Source organism: Chiloscyllium punctatum, chromosome 1, assembly GCF_047496795.1.
Source record: "Chiloscyllium punctatum isolate Juve2018m chromosome 1, sChiPun1.3, whole genome shotgun sequence".
Lineage (NCBI taxonomy): Eukaryota > Metazoa > Chordata > Chondrichthyes > Orectolobiformes > Hemiscylliidae > Chiloscyllium > Chiloscyllium punctatum.
Genome location: NC_092739.1, coordinates 20,519,290 through 20,531,749, shown reverse-complemented (window position 1 = coordinate 20,531,749; position 12,460 = coordinate 20,519,290). Strand labels below are relative to the sequence as shown.

General features: G+C 38.7%; 1 protein-coding gene across 5 annotated transcripts in view; it reads right to left on the bottom strand.

Moving 5' to 3' along the window:
• The window catches only part of LOC140480227 (testican-3-like), a 517,571-nt gene that overhangs the window by 140,770 nt on the left and 364,341 nt on the right, over positions 1 to 12,460 (bottom strand). For all 5 annotated transcript variants that reach the window (XM_072575112.1, XM_072575034.1, XM_072575285.1 and 2 more), the window contains one exon: positions 7,106 to 7,220. In XM_072575112.1, the coding sequence (XP_072431213.1) occupies positions 7,106 to 7,220 (115 nt within the window). The remainder of the gene's footprint in view (positions 1 to 7,105; positions 7,221 to 12,460) is intronic.

Genomic DNA, 12,460 nt, shown 5'->3' with positions numbered 1-12,460 from the left:
AATGGGGGGGGGGAAATGAGGAAACTACTGAAGTCCACATTGATGCCGTGTGGTTGAAGGGTCCCAAGGCAGAAGATGAAGCGTTCTTCCTCCTGGTGTTGGGTGGTTAGGGAGTGGCGATGGAGGAGCTGCATGTCCTTGGCAGAGTGGGAGTGAGGTGTTGAAGTGTACAGCCATGGGGCGATGGGGTTGATTGGTGCGGGTTCCTGGAGATGTTCTCTGAAGCACTCTGCGAATAGGCATCCTGTCTCTGCCACGTACAGGAGACCACATAAGGAGCAACGGATACAATAAATGATGTGTGGAAGTGCCAGTAATACTCTGATGGATGTGGAAGGCTCCTTTGGGACCTTGGATGGAGGTGAGGGCAGAGGTGTGCGGCACAGGTTTATTATCAGCTTTGTACTACTTCGCTGATAGTACACCTTTCACAAAGCTCTTCACCAGAAAGCATGTGCACCAACTGACCATGTGTGAGGATCTAAAATCTGGATTTAGGCTGTTGTCAGGAGCAATCATTTAATACATGCCCTCACAACAACAAAATGGCTTCTTAATGCAAGTAACATAAAGGAACATAACAAAATGGCTTCGAGGCTGCAAACTGACAATTCTGTTTAAAATGGCTTTTAACCTTGCTAAAAGCTGCATTCCTGAACTAACTGAACCAAAGATTAGCAGTCAATGCATCCTTCACAGTATGGAATTAACTAAGCTAGATAGGACATTACTAACCATCCTAGCTAACCTTGGAAATGCAGAAATACATTGCCTCCTCAAGCAAGATCTTTAGATCAGTTCAGGCAAGGATGAACCTGTCAATGGCTACAAAGTACTCTGAACATTTATATTACCAGTATTATGAAGATGTGGGTGTACTGTACCTTTCGGAGATTTAAAAGCGAACAGAACTACCTGACAGCAGCAATATTATAACAATGTAACACTTGGTCAAAAGCTAGGGTAGCTGGTTGCCTGGAGTGAAAAGCAGATTCAAATTAGGCCATCATTTTAAACTATACCCTGAAATATACCAAATTCCAATCAAGTTTGAATTTAGTATGTTGATAATCGTAAAAGCGAATTACACAATCCGATGCTTTGGGGTATAAGATTGGGGAAAATTGAACAGCTGGGAAGAGTACTGCCACATCTCCAGCACATTGAGACTGCCCGAAAAATAGCACTCTTAAAAGGTACCTTTAATCGATCCGTGACCAATGAAGCATAATCCCTAAGAAGTAAAGACACAGGAAGATCCAATAGAAGATCCGAGAGCTGGTTAGTTTTGAAAATTTGAATTTTTGGTAAATCTTAATCGTGGGGTTTGATCGGACTATTATTATAGAAGGGAAGATAAAAGATAGGTTAGAAGAAGGAATTGTAAGTAGTTATTGGTTAATTATTCTCTGTTAGCAACTTTATTTCTTAAAGTATAATATTTACTTTAAATAGTTCTTGGCCACTTGAATTTTCACAGATTACTGCACATCTTTTCTGTGTTACTGGTATAAATTAAGCAGGAGGGTTTACCCCATGTCATAACACTAGTCATTTCCAAACAACAGCAGTTTGCTAAAAATCTGGGATACCTAATTACCAGTGATACATTATTATAGTAAGGATTGTGTCTTTTATTTTTGGGTCTTTAAAAACCATGGACTGCTATGAGAAAGAACATTTTTGTTTTAAAAAAAAACACAAACACAGGGATTTACTGGTGTAAATCTTTCAGCAAGAAATTTGGTACCTATTGTGAACTCTTGGCTTTTGTGGTTGTGGTTTCCTTCAACACACTCAGGTGATCAGGAACCAAGGAGTTGTTTTCAAGCTGATTGGTTTTCAGTTAGTAGAACAGGTTGGAACTGGAAACAAACTAGAGTCAGAGTCACAGACAGAGAGACAGAAATATAGAGAAGATTGACAAGGTCTTTTACAGAGATGATAAGATTGTCTTATTATGAAAGGTTGATACTCACTGGGATTTAGAAGAATAATAGATGTTATTAACAAAATATACAAGGTTCTGAGGTTGCATGTCAGGTTGGATGCTGAAAGGATGTCTCTCTTATGAGGGCATTTAAAAACAGGACTCTGTAATAGTAGAACTATTTAGAATTGTTCCATTAAAGATAGAAGCAAAGATGAATTTCCTCCATCGTAGGTAAATTAATACTTGGAATTTCCTCCCTCCTCACCCTACTATGAGCAGTGGAGGCTGGATCATTGAATATATTCAAAGCTGATTCCAGCAAATGTTTGGTTGACAAGGGAATCAATGGTTATAGGGTCCAACAGGTCAGTGGAGTCAAGGCCACAGTTAGATCAAGACAATCAAGTTGAATCATACAGCTCACTGAATGAGCAAATGATATTCTCCTGCTACTACTTCGTATTGTAGTATGTCTCATGCCAGGCTAGGATGTGTGCCCGCTTTATCTCCTTTGATCAGGAACCTCCATCCGTATTTAGGAGCTATTATTTATGCTACCATTTTTTCATAACTTAGTTATAGTCCATTATCCATCTGTTGGTAGAAAGGGCTATTGTATTTTGTATTACCAGCCCAGACGACTACTGAATTTAAATAAACACAATGTTCCACAATACAGTTTTCATAAACTCTTCAACAGAGCTTCTCCATTGTTTCTTTGTTCTGATGCAAGTGGGGAGTAGCAGGCTTGCATCTAGAAGTTTTAGCAATAATGGAAAAGATTATATCTTTCTAGTTCTGGTTTCTAGGGCATTTCCACTGGTCAAAAACTTAACTGGGCCAACATCTAACTGTGGCATCTCAAAAGAAGCTGTGAATTCTGTGCAAGGTTACCTACCTCTCAACTCCCCAAAGCCTGTCCACACAAGCCAGGAGTGAGTGAGTTCTCTATAACTGCTTTGATGAGAGCAGCTATTTCAAGTCTCAAGAAGTTCCACGTTATCCAGGACAAAGTAGCCCATCAACAACCCAAACATTCATTCACTTTACCACTGGTATACAGTGGTAACAGGGTGTTTAAGTTAAAGTTAAAGGGCAGCAATTTGCCAAGCTTACTTTTACTGCCGTTTCAAAAGTTGCATCACCTACAACCTCGAAGACAAGGACTGCAGACACATGGGAACAGCTCTTTTTGCAAGTTTCCTTCTAAATCACAAAGTATCTCAACTTGGAACTATATCACCATTCCTTGACTGCTGCTGAGTCTGTTAACTGGGAATCCTTTCTTAACAGCATTGCGCAAATATCAAAACCAGATGATCTGAGCAGTTCAAGATGACTGCTCACCGTCACCTTCTGACACCGATGGGCAAGAAATGCTGGTCTAGCCAGAGATGCTCACATTCTTAAAAGAATTTTAAAGAACTCATTTTATTCAGCTGTATTGTTTATTACTTTATCACACACTGAATTAATAAATATACTTATAACCATTATCACAAGTTTAGGGAATCATTTTCCATAGGATTTTACATCAACCAAGAAATTTAAATATTTTTAACCATTATAATATGAAAAGATGAAATGAAAATTTCATCTGAATGCATTGAAAATGCATTCCAATTTGGTAGGGAATAGCACATGGCTATTATTAAATCAAACATTGCCTATTTTAGCAATAATTATAATGACTTCCATTTTAAGTGGAGAAACTATGTATATGTTTTATAATGCTGTGGAGAATGAATTCCTGAATTACATGAATGAGTTTCTGGAACAGTATGTTGAGGACAATCAAATTTTGTACAATATTTGAATGTGACACCATTCACGCTGAAATGGGAGTCTGAAATCTGAGCAAGGAACCTATCTGGATATGATAGGCAAGTTTTTAAAGCAGTTTAGAAAAATGAACGGAAAAATTTGATAACAGACAAGCAATTGTTAGTATTTAAACAAAAGAAAACTACATCTACAACGAATATACATTGCTCTAAAAGCACTAGTTCCAAAATGAAAAGATGAGTCAACCATGGTTAATGAAACAAGTTAAAGACTGCATTAGATCAAAGGAAGAAGCTTATAAAAATACCAGAAATATTAATTAGTCTGAAGAATGAGAGCAATGTGTGACCTGGAAAAAAAGTATCAACAAATTCCAAAGGAAACAAGGAAGACAATATGAATGCAGGCTGGTAAGAAACATAAAAATGAACTATAAAAGCTCGATGGATTTATGAAAAGAGAAAGATTTGCAGGGATAAATGTGGTCAGTTACATATGGGGACAGGGATATTTGTAGTTGATAAAATATAGAAAATCTCCTAGAAATGCTATATGACCAAGAGACTAGCGTAAATGAAGAGTAAAAAGAAATTTGTATCACTAAAACTTGTAACCCTTAAAAATTTAGCTGGATAGAGGGATGACAAATCTCATGTAACAGATGCACTTCATCCCAGAGTTTTTACAGAAGGAGATAATAGATACCTTGGTGGTTATCTTCCATAATTCTACAGGGTCTGGAAAGATTCCTGCTAATGAGAATGTACCAAATGTAACCCCATCATTTAAGAGGAAGGAGGACACTGAGGACTACAGGTACTGGTTTCATATCTATACTAAGAAAGATGTCAGAATCTACTATGAAGAAAGTGATAGCTGAACATTTAGAAAATAATGGCAAAATGGGACAGAGTCAACATGGGCTTACGAAAGGAAAATCCTGGTTTGACAAACTTGAGAGTTTTTTTTGTGGATGCTATTTTCAGCGTTGACAAAGCAGAACTATTAGATGCATGGCATTTAAATTTTCACAAGGCTTTTAATGAGATTCTGAACAGAAGATTAGAAAATAAAATTAGAATGCATGGGATGGGGAAATATAACAGTAAGGATGGGGAATTGGAGACTGAAAGCACATAATAAACATCACTCTCAGGTTGGCAAGCTGTCACTCAGAACTGCAAGAGTCAGTCCGGTTCCATAAACTACATAAGTTATATTAATGTGGACCAAATGTAATGTTTTTAATTTTGGTTGATGATACCAAACTCGGTGGGGGCCCAACATGTGAAGAGGGTGAAAGAAGACTTCAAAAAGACTTGGAGATGCTCCATGAATGGACTAGAACATGACAGATGTAAGATACTGTAAGAGAGTTTTAAGTTATTCGCTTTGCTAGTAACAACAGGAAGGGAAAACAAAATTCTTAAACTGAGAGTAGGTGGGAAGTGTGGGTGTCCAAAGGGATCTGCTGTTCTTGTCAATGAGTCATTAAAAGCTACCTTGCAGTTCAACAAAGATCTAGAAGGTCAAAGAGCATGACTGGCTGGATAAGGATAGGATGGGTTTTTCCCCTGGCTGCTGACCCTAAACCCAAGGGACACACTCAGAAGAAGGGACACACTATTTAAGACTGAGATAAGAAGGAATTGTTTCACTCAGAGAATGGTGACTCTTTGGAATTTTCAACTGCTGAGAGCTTTGGAACCCTAGAAGAGCATATCGAAAACAACAATGGATAGACTTTTGGAGACAAATGTCATTGAGGGGGAAGGAGATGGTGTGGGAATATGGAATTGAGGAGATGTTTAGTCAGTATCTAAAATGATAGCACAGGGCATGATGGACCAAATGGCCTATTCCTTGCTTCTATGTAGCTATCAGGCATGGATCAGGATTTGAATCAGTTCCTAACAGTTTGATCCAACCTCCCGAATGGCTGTACCTATCCATTGTATTTCCCCTCATCAAAATTAGTGACAGTTTGGAATTAGTGCATGAAAATAGATGGATATCACGTTCATCCCAACTCTATCGATGAATGAGGCCTCCAAACCTTATTCCCCATGATGTTTATACCCTTATGCCTCTCATACACCATGTTCATTCAACGCCTCTCATTCCCCTTCAACCCACTCACTACATCAAGTACCCACTTATATATACAAAATTCCCTTCCCTTATGTCCATTACTCCAGTATACACTGTAGAGAACTCAAGCCTTATAACTGATGATGATCATGAATGCTTGATTGTTCATCTTGACAAAAAAAACTTCAAAAAGTCATCTAAATTGACTGTAAAATACAAGATAAATAAATCAACATTCCCTTTGACAGCTGTGTCAACAACCCTTCATGAGTTGGATCCAGTATTGAGGTTTGAAGTTCAAGCAAACGTGCATAATAAGAATCACCAAATCAACCAATTATAATGGGATTTCATTGCACTTCAGTATAAACAAAGGCTCCAGTTCTGACTATGGAAATCTGTAAATGATAGATTGAGCTCACTAATTTGTCCAAGCTTAAAGGTGAAGAACAGATGGCAGTTGTTTTCTAGTTAAAAGATTGAAGTGCCAACTAACAAAGTTATACCTAAATATAAATACTGTTCAATTCAGAATAACAATTTATTTATTGGATAATACACTGCAATTCACTGTAGCACATTTCTACTTAATCTATGCTGCTCAATTTAGTGATTATCTCTTTAAAGAGAAAAATTCCTATCATTAATCAATGTATTATGAACATATTTAACTGATTGCACAGCATTACATTATGATCTGAGAAGTTGTCAAAACTTTTGAACTTACTTGTTAACAGGTTCCTGAACCTGGATGAAGTTTGTGCCTTGGTTACATCACTTTGAGTCATCATGAAACACATTACTTTTAGACCCCAGCCCAACTCAGTGAAGATTTTGAGGTTTTTAACGTGCTAACCCTGCAAAGGAGCTAGCATGGACAGGAATAATGTGTAGGTTTGGGAACTGTTCCTGCTTCCATGCTGATCAAAAAAGCTGGTTCTCCAAACTGGGATAGGACCTCTATGCCTGTATTCCCAGTCAGGCTGAAAACTCCAGCCTCAAGTCTACTTTGTCAGTTTCTTCATAAGGAAATATATTTTGAAATACCATTATTTCTGAAAACAACCTGAAATAAGTGAACTGAAATAGTATGATTTTAGCAAAGAGCAACACTTAAGTGTTTTATTAAAAACTGCATATATGTTATACTTCCAATGCACAGCAAATAAGACAAGTCTGGGAATATAATTTTTATACTCATTCTCCAAAAGTTTTATTAAACCAGAGACTACGACATTGGGTGTTCATTTTACAAAACATCAAGTTGTAAAAAGTGGGCAAAATATTAATACTTACCTTTCCTTTCATCTTTTCCTTCATTGTATGATTTATCTGAGGAGCAAGGACATCGCCCATCACATTTGAGTGAGATCTGCTTGCCTGAAACACATGCTTGATATTCCAGTTTGCACTATAAAAAAGGAAAATTATGAAACTGAATGATCACTTAAAACACAAATAAATTATTCAAGAAACTGTATTTTACATGCTTTACAATACATATATATTATCCAATACAAAGCCATAGGTACTGTCAGCAGAACCGGGGAACTGTGTGCACCTGCAAAACAAGTCATTTCTCAGTGAAAAATGCAAGGTCATTTAGTTAGTGTTTTCTGGAATGAGCTGTCAGAGGAAATGGTGGAGGCTAATACAATTGCAACATTTAAAAGGCATCTGGATGGGTGTATGAATAGGAAGGTTTTAGAGGGATATGGGCCGGGTGCTGGCAGATAGACTAGATTGGGTTGAGATATCTGGTCAGCATGGACAAGCTGGACCGAAGGGTCTGTTTCCGTGTTGTACATCTCTACGACTCTAAGTGTTGTAACTGTACAGTGTTTTCTGTCACTTAGGAATGTCAATCAGATGTCTTACAGGCACTGTCTGGAACTCCTTTTGGTCTACTGGTCACTGGAGTGAAGGCGGCGTTTGGTATGCTTTCCTTTATTGGTCAGAGTATTGAGTACAGGAGTTGGGAGGTCATGTTGCGGCTGTACAGCACATTGGTTCGGCCACTGTTGGAATATTGCATGCAATTCTGCTCTCCTTCCTATTGGAAAGATGTTGCGAAACTTGAAAGGGTTCATCAAAGATTTATAAGGATGTTGCCAGGGTTGGAGGACTTGAGCTATAGGGAGAGGCTGAACAGGCTGGGGCTGTTTTCCCTGGACCATCGGAGGCTGAGGGGTGACCTTATACAGGTTTACAAAATTATGAGGGGCATGGATAGGATAAATAGGCAATAGATAGATCGGGGAGTCCAGAACTAGAGGGCATAGGTTTAGGGTGAGAGGAGAAAGATATAAAAGAGACCTAAGGGGAAGCTTTTTCATGCAAATGGTGGTACGTGTATGGAATGCGCTGCCAGAGGAAGTGGTGGAGGCTAGTACAATTGCAACATTTAAGAGGCATTTGGATGGGTATGTGAATAGGAAGGCTTTGGAGGGATATGGGTGGGGCAGATGGGGCTAAATTGGGTTGGGATATCTGGTGTACATCTTTATGACTCTATGACATTCCTGAAATTGCTTTTTACCACTTTTATTCTTTTGGTCAATTTGTTCTGCACACATGGATTGAATTATCACTTTCTATTTTACTTAGTTTTTTAAAAAAAAATCTATAAAGGCATCTTACATTTGTCTTCAGTCAAAACCAAGAGTGCAACTTTAGACCAATCAGACAGCACACAAGACCTATTTGAACCATGAGCATGCTCATGCTCTTAAAGGATGCAGTAATTAGTTTCAAGCTCTTGCAAAAGTTTCCTTTTCGGGCATATATGCAACACTCTTTTGAATTTTAGGCAGAGACTCTCCATGTATGGAGGAACCAATTCTCTGACTTAGTGGTGATTAATTTAATCGAGCCGAGTTGTCAAAATCAGATACAGTGTACAAACCTCCAAAATGGTGCCAATATACAGGGTTTTTCAAAGTAATGCTTTTGAAATATTACGATAACGTTTGCACAGTAGGCTGGACGTGTCTGCAAAAGAGATCTTGTGGGCCAAATGGGATGTAGGGAAATGGTGATGACAAGATCTGCTTGGTCATTGGTTCATTATTTCTTTATTCATTCATGGGATGCAGGCATTGTTGACATTTAATGCCTGTACCTAATTGCTCAGTGGGCCATGAGGAGTTAGCCACATTGCTTTGGGTCTGGAGTCAAATGTAAGCCAGATCAGGTAAGGATGGCAGATTTCCTTTCCTAAAGGACACTAGCGAACCAGATGACTTTCTGTGACAAAGGTTTTTTTCATGGTTATCATCAGACTCATAATTCTAGATTTTTACTGAATTTAAATTCTACCATCTGCCATTTGAAGCTGAGTCCCTAAACCATCACCTGGGTGCCTGGAATAATAGTCTAGCAATAATGGGGTCATCACCTCATGGAGTGGCTGAAGACCATAGTAGTACAATGGTCAGTATCGATGACTGCAAGACAACTGTGGGGTCACAGCTTGCCATTTCTCAGGTTTGGTAATTTTTATTTGTTTTCTTCAATTCACCTTTCAGCCCTACACCTAATTCATATTGGTATCATCCTCAGGTGACATGAAACTGTTTTTTGTCCTTATTCTTATAATCAGTCACCATGCTATATATAAACTCTGAAACTTTAACTGGAACTGCAACTACAACCTGTCCAATTATAAATGACAGCTTCTGCCAGAGTGAAAAATTGCAGCGATGATAGTTTTAGCATAGGCTTCAAAGTCAAGAAACTCACATGAACTCAGATCCCTCGAGTAAAAATGAGGATCATATATTGCTGCCAATCTACTTCTATTACTGCACTCAATGTAGTTTTCTGCAGAAAATGACCCTAAGGATTTTAAAACAACCAGTATGCTTTACTGCAGGCATTGCTACTAAACTAGTTGTTCAGTTGACCAACATTGTAACAATAAGCTTAAAAATATAACACTCTTCCAATGCCAGAAATAAAAAGCACAAGGTCGTGTCAATTTGAACAATCAAATCACTCGTGTGCTAAATAGAGAACTGAAACTATATTGTACAGTGAACTATGTTTTCACAAGCATTTAATAACAGGTTGTATGACTGGCTATATTCTACTCAGGAAGCTCAGTTATTACCTGCCCAGTGCTAATGTCATTTTTCAAACTAATGGAATCTTAAGTTTCTAAATTAATATGATGTTCCACTATATACCAAACACAATATAGAATCTTATGCTCTTAGAATATGAACATGAGTTGGATCCATTTCTGTGTCCTGACCCCACTGTTGGTGTCTCCCTGGAAGATTTTTCTTCAGACAGAAAACTGAGAGCGGTCTTTAGGGGACAGTGGGCTAGTCCCTGAGACTTATAGGCTCAATTAGAGACCTTCCATCATGGCAGCCTCACTGGCAGAAATAGGCACTGCCAGTGTGATGACACATGTATTTTGAAATCCTCTCTGAAGCAGTATTAAATTGAAATTAAACAGTGATCACAAGTGATCACCCCATGGAAGGAAAACTCCTTAATAGGAAGCCTGGCAACTGCTCCTGCAGCTCTGCGCTTGACTCACATTGGTGGGCTCCTCTATAGTTAGGAAACTGTGGTACTATCTGTAATCAGTCTACTCATCAACATTTAATTAGCTAGATCAACTATCTCCCACTACCCAGTAGGAAACCTTTGCTGGTGATGACCTTTGAGAATGTATCAGCCCACTGACATCTATGTAATTTCTTCCAATCTCATCTTCAAGTCCATCCTCAAAGGACTAGAAAGATTCTACCATTGTGCACAATAAGTTTCATCCTCTGCAATCCACAATGGTGTTTAAAAGAAGTTTTTGTAAATGCATTATGTCCATCAGTTGTTGGAGGAAGTACGTCCAATAAATCAGTCATTTGTTTGTTACTTATCTTCCTCGCGTTCTTGATAATTCTACAATACTACAATTTGCAATATAATCCAAGCTAATTCAATAGAAACAGGATTATTTTATTCTGAGATTGTGTCTCGTGGTTCTAGACTCCACAGCCAGGGGAAACATCCCTTCTCCATCTAGTCTGTCTGTCCCTTCAGTGCATAAAACTGATTCAATTGCCCTGCCAGCAATGTACAGGTAGTTCTTCGAAAATGCATTGGCTGGGTACTTGTGCAACTCTGCATTATAGAAAACTCGTGCTTCAGAAACAGCGCTTCAGAAAGTGTTGGCGATGTAATCGCATTACAGCCAAAACATTTTACAAGTTTGAACTTTAAAAACAGTGTCCCCAGTTCGTCAATCATGTTACTGCAAATTCGCATGAATGAAACAGTACTTAAATATCAGCACTCCCAATTTAGAGGGTACATTTCTCTGTGCCTCAACTCACTGACCTTGTAATGTTTTGACCTGTCTTGAGACACTGACTAAAACCTTGTAATAAGCCCTGCCCTGTCGTAAGGCAAAATTTAATATTTCCACCTAGCAACTTGTGAAAGTGCCTGCTCCATGAATGTTGACAGACACTGATGCTGGCTTGACTAGCGTATACAAAAAGATATAACTAAAGAATTTAATCACAAATAGTAAATTCAAGCTGCCCTGAAATTCAAAAAGTACTCAAAACTTTGTTGTCCAGAATGAATTTAAATTAAAACTTAACTCCCTGCTTTCTTGCCATTCTTTGATGGTATTTGAGTGTCGCTGGGGAGATTATTGCTGATTGCCTTTGATCGGAGTATCCTGCTGAACCTATTCAGGGAGAAAGTGAGGACTGCAGATGCTGGAGATCAGAGCTGAAAATGTGTTGCTGGAAAAGCGCAGCAGGTCAGGCAGCATCCAAGGAACAGGAGAATTGACATTTCGGGCATGAGCCCTGAAGAAGGGCTGATACCCGAAATGTCGATTCTCCTGTTCCTTGGATGCTGCCGAACCTAGTCAGGGGGCAACTAAGAGTCAACCACATCACTGTGAATCTGGAACAGGCCTGATTGGGTAAGCAAGGCAGAGATTGTTTCCCCGCATATATATGTATGAACCAGGTGGGTTTTTATGGCAATCGCTTTGTGTCTTAGACTAAATTTTAATTGCAGAATTGTTTATGAATTAAATTTAAATTCCACACACAGCCACATTGGGATTTCAAAACTGTACCCCCAGACAATGAAGGAGGACCTCACTACTGTTGCCTATCGGATTGCATTGGTACATAACCTCATAAGTGTCAGCTTGGTAAAGCAGCACTACATCTACTGACTCCAAAGCAATGTAAAGATCTGACTCCAGAGATGGGTGCACATCATCAAGTCGACATTTCAGGACTGTACTGAGGGAATGTGTTTGTTAGGGTTACCAAGTAAAAGACATGAGCTAACCACCGTTGCTTTTTCCAGTCAAGATAGAAGATCATTGGAAAATTTGAGGGAGACCTGGCTTTCTCTATAGTCTCTTCCTGAAGTACATTCTAAACTCTCCATCCCTTTGACTGAGACCTCATTGGTATCACTATTTCCCCATGGCTTTCTGTTCTGCCTGAACCAACAAGACCACATGCTCTGTAACTTTCTCACTCTGCCAAATATTGTTGTATGTGGTAAATGAGGAACTGTAAATACAATGGAACTCTGCAATTATCAACGAACGTCCTTACTTCTGATCAAAACAAAGTAATTGAAGTAGTATCAGCCTGAGGA